General features: G+C 47.2%; 1 protein-coding gene across 4 annotated transcripts in view; it reads right to left on the bottom strand.

Annotated features, from left to right (window-relative positions):
- The window catches only part of LOC103531235 (sideroflexin-5), a 123,419-nt gene that overhangs the window by 34,519 nt on the left and 71,794 nt on the right, over nt 1–17,106 (bottom strand). For all 4 annotated transcript variants that reach the window (XM_030450874.1, XM_030450873.1, XM_030450877.1 and 1 more), the window contains 5 exons: nt 16,316–16,341; nt 11,896–11,949; nt 10,694–10,750; nt 9,708–9,773; nt 1,342–1,432 (listed from right to left, as the gene is read on the bottom strand). In XM_030450874.1, the coding sequence (XP_030306734.1) occupies nt 1,342–1,432; nt 9,708–9,773; nt 10,694–10,750; nt 11,896–11,949; nt 16,316–16,341 (294 nt within the window). The remainder of the gene's footprint in view (nt 1–1,341; nt 1,433–9,707; nt 9,774–10,693; nt 10,751–11,895; nt 11,950–16,315; nt 16,342–17,106) is intronic.

The following is a 17,106-nucleotide window of genomic DNA, read 5'->3' as shown; positions in this document are numbered from 1 at the left end:
AAGGAAGAGCCAGGGAAAAACAGCTTAATGGACATGGAGCAAGAGCTCTACACCAGTGCCTGGCTTTTCATGGAGAAAAGGTGAAATTCCACCCAATTTCTGCAGGCTGGTGGTTCAAAAGCAACAAGAAGAAACATCTTAATTAAACAGTTTGTCCAGGTCTGCAAATCAAAAAACTCACAGCTTTCAAAACCCCACAAAACAGCAATTAGTGGGAGGATTCCTGATGTCCTGGCACGTAATGAAGCATGACAGTACACACAGAAAAGAAGAGCTGGAGAATTAATTACGGACTAAAGATGTTAATTATGGGCCCTCAATCACTGCTGACACAAACCTAACCTCCTTCTCCTTACACCTTGCCATGAAAATAGATCAGCCCCACCACAAACTCTTCCCACGTGCATCTCTGACTCAAACCCAGCCCTGGAGCTGCCTCCTCCTGGGTCCTGCACTCAACCTCTAGTGCCCTCCTGGATCTAACAATAAAAAAATGTAAAAAATCAAAAGAAAGTTAAAACCCTTCATATTCCAGGAAATTTCCAAAAAGCAATAACAATGTCCACTGCTCCCCTGTGTACAAACACCGTGCTCAGAAATAAGATCAAGTTCAATCTGCAATCCCTGTCCCCCCCTCTGCTCTGGCAGAAAAGGGGGGAAAAATCCCCAAGAACTGGCAGGTCAGAGCAATGAGCTCCCTGTAAAAAAAGGAGCAGAAAAACCAAAGAAATGGTGAGAGCACCAGCTGGGTGAAGAGGTTTGGCTTCCAGGAGCGAGGCTCTGAGGACACTGACAGGAAAAAGCTCTGAGCAAAGCTTTGCATGAAGACAGATTAAGAAGAGTCCTACAACAGTGAGCAAAACCCCTTTGCCTCCCAATTTCCTCCAGGCCTGAGCAATTTTTTTTTTTTTTTGCACCATCTTTATAAAGAAACAATAAATAAAGAAGTTTAAAGAACTCATCATTTGCTGAAGGCAGTAACCACGGGCTTCAGCAAAGGCTGAAGGCAGTGTGTCCCTTCCCTCAGACACTCAGCACCCCAGTGATTAGCTGCAGGAGGGTTTGTTTTGTGCTCCAACAAGCCAGCAGCAGCCTTAATGCTTCACACATGTCAGGTTTTGTGTAACCAGTGGCTCTGGGAGCTCTGGATACTGAGAGCAGGAGCGTTCTGTTGCATTTTTATTCTTAAAAAACCCCCAGCATTACCACTTATTCCAAGATATGATTTGACACCAGATTTTGGGAATGAAATGCTCTCAAATTTAGATGGGTGTTGACCAGGCAATGCCAATCACTTTTTTAAACTTCAAAAAAAGAGAGAGAAAAGGTGTTGTTTCTTACCAACTGCAGGGAATGGCACAAACCTCTGGATCAAGAGACGAGTGGCCGGGGTAAACTTGTTTGCTCTCTGAATCAGAACATTAAGGCCCACCTTTGAACAGGAAAAAACAAACCAAATCAAAACAGAGAAGCAGAAACATTTGGCTACAAGCAAGCAGGGCAGATGCCACAACTTGCAGACAGCAGCAAAGCTCTCCCTGGGGACAGATTGGGGTCTCCCCCCTTACAGAAGCATTTGAGAAGTAACCCACCCCACCCAGCAGGGTTTAGAGGTGTTCTTTCAAGGAAGGGTTGAACCCAACCGTGGGGTTTGACCAAACCAGTGGGTTTAAATGAAGAGTTAAACCCAACTGGTGGCTTTAAATGAAGGGTTGAACCCAATGGTTGGGAATAAATGAAGAGCTGAACTCAACGGTTGGGTATAAATGAAGGGTTGAACCCAACTCGTGGGTTTAGATGAAAATTTGAACCCAACTGGTGGGTTTTAATGAAGAGTTGAACCCAATGGTTGAGTTTAAATGAAGGGTTGAACACAGGGTTAAACCCACCTGTTGGGTTTAAAGTAGGGATTGAACACAACAGTTGGGTTTAAATGAAGGGTTGAACCCATCTGTTGGGTTGCATCCAAACACTGGGTTTAAACCCTCTCCAGTCAAAAAAACAGACCAGAAAGCATCTCACCACTGTTTGGTCCTTCTGGCAATGCCCCTAGTTGTATTTTTACCCAGTTCTCTGCCATTTTCCCCCTCCTGCACAACATCATCAGAGCTGGGAGTCCTCACCCAGCTAGAGAAAAGCCAGACATCAGTGGTGGTGGTGGTGGCTGGCCCAACAAAATTCATTCCTCCTCCCAGGGTCTGTGCAAACTCCACCACCCCACACTACTGCAAAGATCTGGGTTAGAAAGGAGCCATTAATAGAAGCAAGAAAGAGCAGGCAGTTTATTATAGCCACGGATCATTTCTTTGGTTGCCTCCTCCAACACTTGAATAATGCTGAGCTCTCCCCAGCTTTGCAGGGACCAAAGTCATTGTGAATGTTAATCTAAAGAGCAGGGAGGAGAGTGGCTGCCTCACCAGCCTCAGCGTGGTTGGATCATGGTGATAGAGAATTTCCATCCAAATTTATTTCAGGCAAACCCAGGGGTATTAATGAGAAGGGACCTATTTAACAGGAATGATTCCTTTCTGGAAATTATTCTCCTCTCCTATGTTTTTTTTTTCTTTTTCATCCCCTCCCAAACAACCCAACCAAAACCAAAGAAAGCCAAATGCACAAACAAAGCCCCAACCCAGGGAATTTTAGGCCGAAAATGGAAGTCTTTAGCAATGCTTGGCCAGAAAGTTTTCAGCCAAAAAAAAAAAAGCAAAAAATTAAAAAAAAAAATTTAGCCAAAGCCAAAAACCTGCCAGCAAATAGTGATATGGGGGCTTAAAAAGAAAAAAAAAAAAAAAAAAGGAAAAGAAAAGAAGAGCATGGAGGAACATATTTTGCAAGCTGCTACATTATACATGCATCCACAGCGTTTCTGGAGGCTGAGAGGAAGATGTGGAGAAGCACAACTGCTGGGTAAGCCCTGCATAACTGAAGTGCTGGTTTGCAAAACCCAGCCAGCATTTCCAGAGCCCCAGGAAGCTTTCACCAACACTCCAAGCAGGAACCTGTCCTCCTCTCCTCGGCCACCAAGACTCCAGTGCTGAGCTGAAGAGCAGTGGTTGCCCTTAGGATGGGCAAGAATGAGGGCTTTGTCCTGATCTTCTTCTCTCTCAAAAAAGATGGAATGATTGATTATTATTATTGTTTTTTCTACGTTTTTCCAAGTGCTGGGATGTGTATTTGTAACAGCTGAATGCTGCTGGGAACAGGTTTCCCAGGGAAGCTGTGGCTGCCCCATCCCTGGCAGTGTTGAAGGTTGGATGGGGCTTGGAGCACCCTGGGCTGGTGGGAGGTGTCCCTGCCCATGGGACTGAAAGGTCTTTAAGGTCCTTCTAAGCCAAACCAGGATGGGATTCCTATCAAGCAGTCTGATATAAAAGGTTTTAAGAGTAAAAATGAGGCAGTTTTTAAGCCTGGCTTTGCTGGGACTGCCCCACAGGTTTGGGTGTTGATAGCCTGGATCCTGCCCATCTCTGGAGGTAACAAAGGTTTGCAGCCTCTGCTTTTAGGCTGGATGGAAGGATTTGACCATGAAATGGAAGAGCAGCAGCTTCTGAAAGAGAGAAGCTGAGTCTGGGTGAGACACTGCTGTGAGGCTGGTGGCAATAAAATCAGTTTACTTTCAGAATCAATTTGGTGCTGCAGATGAAGTCGCTCCTCCACTTACAGCAACCACCCCGCTGTGCATACCAAATTAAATGTTGCTGCAGATTTAAATCCCATCTCCCAAATTCCCAACACGAGGACGAGATTTGGGGAGCTAATGAGGGTTTGTTTTTTACAGTTTTGAAATTGCTTCAGCCAATCTGTGAACTCCATCCTGCAGGTCACAAAAGGGGGATGAGGGGTCAAGGAGAACCTCCAGCCACCTGCAGGTACTCCTCAACCTTAGGATGGCAAAAGGGCCATCAAGAGAGGGAGATTAATGAGTTTAATTCTGAGGGGTTGGCTGAAGAACACTGACTATGGAGGCAAATTCATCCCCAAGAAAACAACTGCAGGAGTATTATTGTTATCATCACCCTGCCTACAGCCTGAGTCACAGATCTGGGATCTACAACACCAGCTCTGTACAGGCACAGAACAGGGAGGCAGGTGGGATTTGTCACACCAAATGTGGTAGAATCATAGACTTATTTTGATTGGAAAACACCTTTCAGATCATCAAGTTCAACCAGTAACCCAACACTGCCAAGGCCACCCCTGCCCCATGGCCCTCAGCACCACCTCTCCAAGGTCTGAAACCCCTCCAGGCATGGGAACTCCACCACTGCCCTGGGAAACCTGTGCCAGGCTCTCACAACCCTTTCCAGGAAGAAATTGTTCCCAAGCTCCATCCTAAACCTCCCCTGGCACAACTTGAGGTTGCTGCTTCTCATCCTCCAGGGTCCCTTTGCAGCCCAGCACAGAGGAATGAGCCTTTTTCAGGGCCCCAGGTTAGGGGACAGATCTAACTTGGTTTGAATTGCCTAATTGTTTGGGGTTTGGGTTTTGTTTTGTTTGTTTTGAGGTTTCTTTCTCCAGAGCACTTCCTGACAGAAGCATCCCAACAAGGCAGAGGGGACAGATCACACCATGGCAAGGGGTTGGACCTGGATGATCTTGAAGATCCCTTCCAAGCCCAACCAGTCTGTGACATTTCCATGCCCAGAGGAGGTGCAGGAAAAGGAGCTTTTGAGCACAGCATTTAGAGCTTCATTTAAACACTTTTCACTCCAATCTACTGGGATTTTCCTCCTGCCCCTGGCTCCCTGCAATGCTTCACCTCCAAGGAGGCACTTGGCCATGCTCCATCCCCTCCCACCCTGCTCTCTCCTGATTTATTCCAGGCTCTAAGTGTTTCCTGACCTCCCCAAGTGGTGCAGAGTCCCCAGGGCAGTGGGTGGTCTCCTGCCCTGTCTCACAAGCTGATTATGGGCATCACACCAAATTCACAGCCTGTCAACACAGCCACTCCACACAGCTCACAGACAATTATCAGGAAGAAGGAGCTGGGATTAGAAAAATCCACAGGGGCACCTCCACCTAGAGAGGAGAGTGAAAAATTGCCTCCATGTGTGAGTTAAGTGTGCAAAGGGAGGAGGAGGAGGAACAACCCTTGGGCAGTGGGATCCACAGCATGGGAAGGAGTGGGGTTGCTGCCTGAGTGCAAGGGTGCTCTCCTGGTCCCCAAGTTGAAAACTTGGTCTGACAAGCTCCTGTCCTTCCTGAATAAGGGAAAAAAAATATATCAACATCCCAGGGTTTTATTGCTCATTAATTTATAAGTGTTATGAGCCAGCCCAACTTGAAGTCATACAATCATAGGATCCCAGACTGGTTTGGGAAGGAAAGGATCCTAAAGCTCATCCATTCCCACCCCCCTGCCATGCCCAGGGACACCTCCCCCAGCCCAGGGTTCTCCAAGCCCCATCCAACCTTCAACACTGCCAGGGATGGGGCAGCCACAGCTTCTGGGGGTACCCTGGGGCTCAGCACCCTCAAATGAAATAGTTTATTTCTAATATCTCATCTAGATCTCCCCTCTTCCAGTCTGAAACCATTTAATTCATCTAATGAAGTTCTTACATTCTCCTCATAGCTTTGGTCAGACACCCTCAAGAATCACCTGGATTTCTTTTAAAGGAAAGAGCAGTAAATAGGACTTTTTCTTAGCTTTTGACTCAGGGTCAGAAGATTTTTAAATCTTCTAAGATTCTGGCAAACCACTCCATGATTCTATCCTTTCACAGTTGTGAAAGCACCAGGTGGCCACTGCTGGGACCCAGAGCACCACCAAAACCACACTGGCACTGGTTTTCCACCCCAACTGGTTTGTCTGGAGGGAGGATTTCAGGTCAGGAAGCAAAGAGACACTTTTAAAATGAAAAGACCTGGACCTGCTTCTGAAGAGCTGCTCTAAACACCACAACCAGCAGTGACTCCAAGTTGAGTCACTGGTAGCTGACAGCACCGAAGTTAATCATGGCATTAATCACCTGATTTTTTTAACACAAAAGTGTCCACTAAGGTAAAGCAAATTGTCCCAGGCAGGTAGAGCTTGAGTGTCTGGATCACCAGAAAACATCAAGCCTGGCTGGCAGTCATGGTTACATGGCATTGCATCTCTCTCTTTTACACAAAAGAAGACAAAACACCTACTTTTGTCAGAATTTAGCTCAGGTTGCTAAGTGAGAACAACATATTCCCTTCCCTCTGTACTGACAAGACCATAAATCCCAACTTCCACTTCAGAAAAAACCTTCTGAGATGGTACAAACCCTGGTTAATTTGAAAGGGGAAGGAGGGAGCCTTGTTAATCACTTATTAATTGGGGCAAACCCCACTGTCCTTCCACTTGAGAGGTGCCTGATCTCACACACGTGGTTTTCTTCCCCTTTCATGGAGGGAAAATCAAACTTGTGCCATATGGGGGAAGCTCAGGACTATCAAAGAGATTTAGATTGGATATTAGGAACAATTTCCTCCCTGAAAGGAAGATGCTGCCCAGGGCAGAGGTGAAGTCCCCATCATCCCTGGAGATGAGAGTATGTGTATATATATATAATATTTTGGGAGTATTGAACTGCACCAGCAACCTGAGTGTGGATCTGAAAATAAGAAAACTGCTTTTAAATACATTTGGAAGGGTTTCTGTATGATTACAAACCCTCTGATCAGTGTAGCTCTTGGTGCTAGAATTTCTGCTGGGGGGAGGAACCAACCTAAACCCCAAACATTTAATATCTGCTTGGTCTTTCTCAAGTCTTTGCCTGCTCTGCCTCTGTTTGCCTTGCTGAGGAAAAGCACCTGGTATTAATTGTGCTTTGTACACCACCGTGGTGAGCAGCAGCCAGGTCTCAGCAAATACAAACTGATCCCAGAGATCCTCTCAATTGTTTAAAAAATAAAATGAAATAGAAAAAAAAAAAAAAGAAAAAAAATTGCTACTCAGCATTGGGAAAAGAAGGGAAACGAGAGCAATCACAAGAGAAGACAGGAAGGAGGCTGGTGTGCAGAGAAGGTGACAAAAATAAACCACAATCACAGAAGGAGAAAGAGAAATTTAGGTTACTTAATGGTAATCAGGCTCCTCCAAACAGATTTCCTGTGGCTCAGAGATGTTGCCCACCCGAGCTGGCCCAATAGCCCTGGTCTGAGGACATGTCCTGGGGCAGGGATGGTGGAGAAGTGTCACCAAAGAAGTTAGAGCTGGGAAAGATCTGTTACCTCTGCTTTGCCACCTCTTTTCTCACATTCAAATGGTCCCTTCTGCTGTCTGTGGAACAGAACTGCCTCTTTCTTGTCATAGGAAAGCTGGGGAGGGACTTCTTACAAGGGCTTGTAGTGAGAGGACAAGGGGAAATGGTTTTAAACTGGAAGAGGGAAGACTGAGGCTAGAGATGAGCTGTGGCTGCCCCATCCCTGGCAGTGTTGAAGGTTGGATGGGGCTTGGAGCACCCTGGGCTGGTGGGAGGTGTCCCTGGGCATGGCAGGGGGTTGGGAATGGATGAGCTTTAAGGTCCCTTCCAACCTTTCCACAGTTCTCTGATTCTTTGCTGGCTTTACTTCAAGTGGTTGCTTCACCCCAGTACTGCAGGGGAGGAGAGAGAAAATTTGGGGCCTGGCAGATCTCTCCTTGCCTGTAAATTGTGTTGGGCTTGAGAAAAAAATAATAATGAAAAAAGTGGGGGAAAAACTATTGAAGTGTTCAAAAATCCTGAAGAAAAGAACACTGATTCCTCCCAGAACCCATCCTGGAGGGCTGCAACCCAGGAGTCCCAGCTGTAGCGCCGGCTCTGAGCGCAGCCTCTCCCAGACAGCAGCTCCTCTGCCTGAACCAGCCAAAATAACCACGTTATTTGCAAAGATTTGCTGAGACTTGTTGTTCAACTCTTGCTCTTCCTGCCACGTGGGAAAGCAATTTGTTTGTCCTTGTTAGAGAAAGGCAGGGAGGGTGAAGGCGAGGAGCAGCACAAGTCAAGTGCTGGGGCATGTCAGGAGGCTTCTCACCCCATCCCTCCCCAGCTCCAAGCATGGAAGGGGCTCACTTTAATTAATCCAGGCTCTCAGCAGCCTGCTGGAGGCAGTGGCACTTGTTTTCAGGTCATCTGGTCCTAATAGGCTCACACTGGGAGGTGATTTGCTGCTAACTGACAGCAGAGACCAACTAATGAAGGCTGGAGCCTTCCAAGCCAACCTAAGGAACCTCGGGGCTATTGCTTTCTTATTTGTCAGCAGCATTTTTGAACCAAACCAAACTGCTGGTTATTAATCCTGCTATTTATCAGATAAAAATCACACCCTGCCCCGTGGGATTTTTCTCGTGGCTGCTCTGCTATAAAAGGTGCTGGGGATGGTCAGGACATGAGTGGTAAAAAGTTCTTCACCAAGGTGGTGAGACCCTGGCACAGGGTGCCCAGAGAGGTGGTGGAAGCCCCATCTATCCCTGGAAGTTTTTAAGGTCAGGTTGGATGGGGCTCTGAGCATCCTGATCTGGTGGGAGGGGGTTGGACCTGGATGACCTTAAATGTCCCTTCCAACCCTGAAAATTCTAGGATTCTATGATTCCCAACCATGAGCCAGAGAAGCTGTGGCTGCCCCATCCCTGGCAGTGTTGAAGGTTGGATGGGGCTTGGAGCAACCTGGGCTGGTGGGAGGTGTCCCTGGGCATGGGTTGGAACAAGATGATCTTGAAGGTCCCTTCTAACCAGTCTAGGATCCATGAAAACCAGCAGCAGCAGAGCACAGCCAGGCTTTGTGCAGAATTCTTCACTGTGGGTATGATGTGCCAGAGCTGTGCCAGCTCCTGCCCAGGAGCTCCTGCCCAAGGAGCTGCAGCCTGCTCTAGACAAACCTTTTCCCTGGTAAGGAAACCTAAACAAGCCCAGGCAGCTTTGCCTCAAAGGTGAACTGGGGAAACTGGGGATGATCAGCATGGTGAGGAGGAGGAGTGCTGACTTCCTCCCCTGGCCCAGCCTCTCTGCACCCTGGAAAAGGATGTCTGTGTCTTGAGAAGAAAAGAGAACCTTGGCTAGAAGAAAAACTGCTGCAGGACACTTAATGTCCCAGCAGAAAAGGTACAACCAGACGTTTCAGAGGGTGATTTGAAAACCCAGCATAAGAAACCCCAGCAGCATAGTGCTCTTGTGACAAGGTACCTGTCACCTTGGGCATCAGCTGTGTCTGCTGCAGATGTCAACTTCTGCTTCTGGAGAACCTGAGTACTCAAACCTGAGACCACAACTTCAGCAATGTCAAGAGCTGCTCCCTTACAGATCATTTCAGAGATGATCTGAAGACCATTCTCAGCTTGAAAGATACCATCTCAAGCACTGTGGTTCTTTCAAGTCAAGGTGTTGACCCACCAGGACAGAATATCTCCCCAAACCTCTCTCTGATCAGCATGCCACCTATCAGAGTCACTCTTCAACCTCAGACCAGGCTAAGTCACCATGAGTTAATGCAAATAATGTGGATAATCTGAATTCAACCAGCAGCAAAGCCACAGTGCAGCCCCAAGAAGCCAGCAGCAGCAGCAATCTCCTGCTCTTGAAAATTCTGGGCTGAGCAGACAGAGTTAAAACCTCACAGTTAAAATATTTTCTGGTTATGTAGACTGAATGCTGTCAATTAAAAGATAAACATGCTTGGCAATTCAAACAAACATCTCAAAAGCACTGCAGGAAGGGAGCAGTTACTTAAATATATAGATATAAAGTGTTACCCACTGCTATTGAGACAGCACTTATGACAGCTCCCAAGTAGCCCTGGATGAACTTGGACGTCGGAGAAGGCTTTGGAAAGAAAAACAAAACATATTTTCAATTAACAAACTCCTGGTTACCAAAATACAACCGAGTAGTTTGTGACAATTCTGTGATTCTGTTTTGTTTGGGTTTGTTGTTGTGTTGGGTTTTTCTTTTGAGGGGGGGGATGTGTCTTTTTGTTTTCATTGTATTTCTTTTAAGCCAGAGACAGGTTTAATTTTATCATCTTGCTCTGTGACACATGGTCTGTCATCTAGCAGGGGCCAAAGAGAGGAAAACTGGAGCCTCATGAGCAAGGTTAAAGGGGATGGGAAATTAATTGGCATCAGAAAATTATAATAGTAGCAGCTTAAGGGAACTACGTGAATGAAATTCAGCAAATGGTACAAAATTAGCATTCTTACACCCTCGTGATGAACTCTAAACCCTCCACATTCAATATTTGCCTTCACAATGTTATCTCCAGGAGCTGGATGCTTTCCAGCCCAGCTTCCCACATCCCGACACGGGATCAACGGAGGCGAAAGCGACGGAAGGGAGCAGGGACAGCCCCACCACACCCTGGCACCTCTCAGGAAGGCAGCAGCACCATCACAGAGCCACCTTCTGCTACCCCAAAAAACCCAGCAGAACGTTTTGTTTTTTGTTTTTTTTTTTTAAGCTTTGAGCTCATTTCCATATCAAACGAAACCACTCCGGAGCAGGCAGAACCACCTCCCTCCAAAGGCATCAGAGCGTCACTTCTGTGCCTCGAGCAATTCTGAGCTCCTCGCGCCATTTCCAGCTGAGGACCCAAATGGAAGCCTACACAGGAGAATCAGCACCCTGTAAATTCATCACTCTGCTGACTCCAGAGCTCCTATTAACAGCGAGGAGACAGGACTTATGTTTCCGTGTCAAAACAGAGCCGAGGCGCCGCGCGCGACGCATATGTTGGGTCTCCTCACCTTTGTCGCGTTGCGGTTTGCATAGTTGACGCACGCGTTGTGGCTCTGATTCAACCACTGAGGGGAAAAACAACAAGGGGTGGGGGAGTCAACATCATCGTTTCACACACAAACCCCCCCAAAAGAAAAAAAAAAAACAACAAAAAAAAGCGTTATTAAAAACACATCCAGAACGTGGGGAGCGCGGCGCGGAAAACTCAGCCTTGTTGGACCCGCTCGCCACTCGCTGCCTCTTCCCAAAGGCTCTCGCCCACCCCTGTGACTCCTGAGGGCTTGGTGGGCTTTGAGTTTCACCAGCACCCAAGCCATGGTGCTGTAGGAATTAATGCTGAGCTCAGCAACAAGTTCCTGGGGCACACTTAAGCTCCAGGGTTCTCAAACGAGAGGTCCCAGGCAGCTCCGGCTGCGGAACAGGAGCAGATGGATCACCTGAGGGGCATGGATGCTACTGCATCATTTTGGGATGAACAACATTTTGGAGCAGGATTTGTTACCAAAGCAGCGTGGCAGCAGCTGAGGATGAGTAACAATATAAAGAAAATGACAGTTTCCATCCCCAAAATTCTATGTTCCCAGATCAGAGCACGGCAGAAGCAGACTCCTCACCAGCTGTGGCCAGAACTGAGATGTGGGAGGGAATTAAGAGACAAACAAGGCACTAAAACCTAGGGATCAGCCCTGTCGTTGACAAGTCCTTGGCCCAGGAGCACCATTTCCTTGCTGACCAGCTCTCTAGCTCGGAACTTTGAACCTAGCAAACCTTGCTTTATTGTTTTTATTTAATTAATACTACTAATTACAAAGTTATTTGCCAATATGTGCTGGAAATCTGCCTCAGTTTTCCAAATATGGTTTGTTTGGTGTTTTTTAACTCCCTCCTCTCTACACCAGCAGGTCCAAGGGACCAAGCTTGAACTAACCTGAGACAAATACCTTTTGGGGTTCAGCAACAGCTGCTTCACTGCTCATCCTACAGGACCAGCTGTTTGTCAATGCAGTACCATGCATTTTCCCCAAATCCCACCTTATTTATCTTGATAAACAGATAGATAACAGCTAAATCTCCTCTGCTGAGAGATGAAGACATGCTGCTTGGATACTGAACCTACACTTTAAGCTGTCTCATCACTTCGTCCTCTAGACACAACTCAACTGCTCTTTCCCCTTCCATCCCATTCTCCACCCATTCCCATCAGTGTTACCTGCCAAAACACAGTGGATGCCAGTGTCTGGTTGGGCAGGAGAAGACCAACAACCTGCAAGAGAAGAGATTTTCCCATTAGTGAGCTTTTAGTTTGCTCTTGGTCCTCTTCTGGGCATGCGACCACCAAGCTTATTTCTAGGGACCTGAGGAAATTGTTTTCATTTATGGTTTTATTTCTAAGGACCTGAGGAAATTACCTTCATTTATGGTTTTATTTCTGAGGAAATTATCTTCATTTATAGCTTTATTTCATCACAGTTGTTGAACTTCCCTTCAAACCTATTGCCTCTCAAGTTTCCAGGGGTGAAACTGGGTGATGTACCTGCCCGTGAAGGCTCTGCCTCTAATCATTGCCTGCAAAACACCTTGAGAAAAGCCCAGCAGCAGATATTGCCCATCAAAATAGAATCTATTCTTTAATCCAGGTATTCCTGGAGGGCAACACAAACATTGCAGGAACACAGGAGAGGTCAAAGCCTCTTGGCATGGAAGGGTTTCCTCATTTCCCTTCGGCACATCCGCTGCTCCACACACAGGACTGAAACCAGCATGGAACATCTGAAGGCAGGAGTGCCACCTGGAAGCACATGTGCTCCTCTTTGGGAGCTGGAATTTTGTTTTGAAGAGAAGAGAATTGTTGACTTGTCACACACCCAGCTGTGAAAACTCCTGCTTGAGTTCTGAGCTGGGGCTGAGATCGCTGCCTCCCAGAGACTTTTGGCTGCCCATCCCGGCACATCTGGCAAGGTGTTGCCCACTGCTGCCACTGTTTTATGGCAATCTTCCTTCTAGGATCATGAGAAGTGGAAGGAGAGGAAAGGGATGCAAAGCAAGGGGATGCTCAATGGTAAAACCACCCAGCATGGACAGGAAGATGAGTTGCTGGGGAAGAAAAAAATCAGGTGAGATACTTCCTAAAGTCATTGTCATTTTCTCTTCTCCTGCACCTTAACTGTTTCTGAAGAAGATGGTCTTCTTGTTGCAAAATCCCACTTGCACCTTTGTGAAGGGTGTACAGACTAACCAGCTCCTTTTCACTCCAAACACTGATTTTCAGGCCACTCCTGTGAATGGAAATGACTCGGACACATCGGGGGGAGAAGGTCGCAAGTTCCATAACGAACCCCAAACACCTCCTACACCGTTTCCTCCAGGTTTATTCCCAAGAAGCTGAGAAGAAAGAAAACTTCCCCACGAGAGCAGGGCCACGAGGCAGGAGGAGCTAAAGGCACCTCTCCAGATCTGCAGCAGTTGAAGAGGAGGCAACTTCCATCCTCGAGGACACGCGAGAGAAATAACAACAACTAAAAGGGTAACGGGGTTGGGAGCCCTGATTTCCATTCCATCTTCTTTCCTCTCTCCTCCTCCAGCTTTTCCTCCTACAGCCTTTCCTGAAGTTGCAGCTCCTTCAGTCGTAGGCTGGCCGAGGGCCAAGCCATGCCGAGTCCCACTAATTTCCCATTTTTTTTTTCCCCTCCTCCTCATTAATTACTCCGTCGCCCAGAGAAAGGAATCCAAGAGGAGATGGAACCTCCTCACCCTAAAGGCTGCCTCATATCCCCCAGGTCAAGGTGCTAATGAGGCTGAGGAGGAGAGGGGAAGGCTGCAGACAGCTCCTTACATTGTCAGCTGAAGCTGAGTGCCCAAAAAAATTAAAAAAAAAAAAAAAAAAAAAAAGAAAAAAGAAAGAGGAAAATAAATAAAAAAGAGCACCCAAAATCTGTATGACTGAAAGAGGCACGTTTAAATGCAAACTCTCCATATGTGCAAGAGTCTGTCAAGAAATGTACAGTTTCACTTTTAATTACTGTCAGGGAAAAAAAAAAAAAACTAAGAAGGAAAAAAAAATTAAAAAAAAAAAAAAAAAAAAAAAAAAGCTTCTAAAGGCTAGAAAAGTACCAGCTACAAGAATTAAATTGCCTATCAGGTGCAACCAGCCCTTGGTGGCCACAAAGCCAGGGCTAAAGTCACTGCTCAGTCACCTGTTGGCTCTGAGCAGCCTCAGGGCACGGTTGCATCTTCTCTTGCAAGCCCCAGGTCCTGCCTGGTGTGTCAGCCAGAGCTGTCAGTGACCCCATATTAACACCCAGATATTAATTAACACTCCACCTGCTTCCAAACCTCAACAAGGTCCCCTCACCTTTAAGTGGCTGGGGAAAATAAGGTGCTTGAAGCTGTGGGTGGCACTTGGGGACATCAGCAGAGCTTCTGCTCCATCCTCACTGCCCATGTCTTGGGCTGGATTTCTAGAAAATAAATAAATCTTCCTCTTGAGAGCCTTTAATCTCTGGGATCAAACACTCTGCAAAGCCCAACCCAACAGCAAAGGGACACGAGGAAGGGGACTTGTGACAAGTGTAGGGAGTGATGGGATAAAGGGGGTGGCTGTAAATTAGAAGAGTGGAGATTGAGGTCAGACATTGGGAGGGAAGAAATTCTTTGGTGTGAGGGTGCTGAGCCCCAGGGTGCCCCCAGAAGCTGTGGCTGCCCCATCCCTGGCAGTGTTGAAGGTTGGATGGGGCTTGGAGCACCCTGGGCTGGTGGGAGGTGTCCCTGGGCATGGCAGGGGTTGGGATTGGATGACTTTTAGGGTCCCTTGCAACCCAAACCAGTCTGGGATTCTATGATAATGCAAGGAGCTGGATTTGCTCCCCCTGGGCTGAAATTTGGGTGGGCAAACACAAACTCTCCTGATACTTCCAGACTCTCCCCACCCTCTCCCCACTCTGCCCCTGCAACTGGTTCTGGGCTCAAATCATGAACCCCAACATGGAAAGGAAAAAGGCAAAAAAACCCAATTGCAACTCAGGGAAAGAATCAAGAGGATTCAGTTGTGCCAGGGGAGTAGCTGCTTTGGCCAGAAAAGAAATTATTATTTTCAGCAAGACCTTAATCTCTTGCACAATGAGCTAAACCAAATCAAATTATTTTTCATTAGCTATAGGGGAAAAAAAGAAAAAAAAAAATCCATTCCTAGGCTGGACTGTGCATTGCCTGCACCTGTTACTCTGCTCTGAGCATTTCCCTGCTGGTATCTGCTGGTGCTTAATTGTCCCCTAAATGCCAGGCTGAGGAGGGTGGGTGATGGCACAGCACTGAGGGCAGCCAGAGCCCTGCTCCAGCCCCTCACAGGCACCCTGAGTCTCTCTTGAGGAAATCCCATCCCCCCGATGTGAAATGCAAGACTCAAACTGTTTTTATGCTGGAGCAGGCTGCCAATTTTGTCACTAAATTTCACAGATCGATTGGCATAAATGTTACATTTTAATTTTAACATTTGAAACGTTTGGGGTTTTTTTTTTCCTTTTTTTTTTTTTTTTCTTTTTTTTTTTTTTCCTTCTTTTTTTTTTTTTTTCTTTTTAAATGACAAGAGGTTCCAGTTTATCCTTTACAGCTAGTGAAATTGGGCTCATCTGACAGCTCTCGGCTCCTCTGACAGCTCTGGATTTGGGCCGATTTCATTGTCAAGTTGATGGTTAACTCATTTTTGTTTAACCTTTTCTTCAAAAATGCCCCATCAGAAGTTGCCACCAAACCTCTAGGCACGACAACAAATACTCCCAGCCATGAGGAACTCTGCTGTCAGGTGCCAGCAGCCCCACTGTCACCCTGCAGGAGGGGATCAGTGCCTTTAAGCAAGTGCCACCCCGCAGCCCATTTGGTTTTGGAAGAATAAATTCAGCAGATTCTCCTCTTTCAACCACTTTTCAATGATCTAGAAGCCTGAGCCACGAGCTGGTGGCCAGAAGGACCTCCAGGCAACCCTCAGTGCCTCAGTTTCCCCATTCACAAAAAAAGGCTCATTAATGGTTCTTGCTCCTGAAGGCTGAGGCTGCTGGCAGGATTATCTCCCTCTTGGCTTTCCATATCGAGAGCACCCAAAGGCTTACAAGCTGCACAATAACAAGGACAAACTGCAAACCCCCTCAGCAATGACCCCACGGGAAGCAGGGGCTGATCTGAACCCCTCAAAAGGAGAGGGATTTTGTGAAAAATGATTTCTGCAAGACAGCGGCCTCGCCGCTCTGCAGCTCGTCACGTGCAGGAGGCAACTTATAAAACATGCAAATGGAATTAAAAGAAGAAGAAAATATAGCCCAAAGCTGAAATCTGAGAGTTGCAGAAGTTGCATTTTGCAGGCAACAAGCTCATCTTGGTCCTCCCTTCCCAGAAGGGGAAACTAAAGCTGAAGATGTTGCTAGGGGCTGAGAGAAGGATGTTAAACAGATAAATAACCTCCAGCCCCACAATCTGCACCCAGAGGGCAGGTTTGATTCGATGCAGCCCTTGCTGAGGTGCAGTGGGAAAGGTGGGAAGCCTGTGTGAATGTGTGGAATTGGGAGGATTGTCTGCCAGTGCTAAAAAATGCATCTCTGGGTAGTCAGAAACAAAGGGGGGAGAGATGTGGAAATACTCACGATGGGCGTTCCGAAGGGGATGTAACCTGTGGAGAAAGGGAAATGGTTAAAAAAGAGACACGTGCATTTAAACATCCAGTTTCAGGGTGGGGGAAAACACATCTAAAGCCATCTCCTAGTTTTGGGTAAGAGCCACACCTGGCAGGATGGGCTGTGTTCCCTTCCAGCTGCTCTGTACCACCGTGGGGATCTTTGTGGACCTACCCTGATGCACCAAGGAGCAGCTGGAGCAGCCTCCTGATTCTGACCCAGCCTCCCTCCCATTTGCTCTCCCTCCCTCTATTTGCTTCTCTTGGGTTGTGGTGAGAGAGTTTCAATGAAACTGGTAACATCTCAAACCTCTCAGCTTGCTCCAGTAAACCCAGTGCTGGTGAGTAGCACTATGAGTCTATAAGGGTCTGGAGCAGAAATTTGATGAGAGATGTCAGAGGGAGCTGGAGGGGTTGATCCTGGAGCAAATGAGACCAAGGGGAGACCTTCTGGCTCTCTGCAACCCCCTGAGAGGAGGTTGGAGTCCAGGGGGTTCAGGCTGTGCTCCCAAAGAACAAGAGAATATAAGAAAGTGGCTTCAAGTTGCCCAGGAGAGGTTTAGGTTGGAGTTTAGGAACAATTTCTCCCTGGAAAGGGTTGTCAGGGCCTGGCCCAGGGCAGGGCTGGAGTCCCCATCATCCCTGGAGGGGTTTCCAAGCCCTGGAGATGTGGGGATGAGGGACATGGGGCAGTGGTGGCTTTGGCAGTGTTGGGTGAATGGTTGGGCTTGGTGATCTGAAAGGACTTTTCCAACCCAAACT

Source organism: Calypte anna, chromosome 4B (genome assembly GCF_003957555.1).
Source record: "Calypte anna isolate BGI_N300 chromosome 4B, bCalAnn1_v1.p, whole genome shotgun sequence".
Lineage (NCBI taxonomy): Eukaryota > Metazoa > Chordata > Aves > Apodiformes > Trochilidae > Calypte > Calypte anna.
This window is presented reverse-complemented; position numbering and strand designations above follow the sequence as displayed.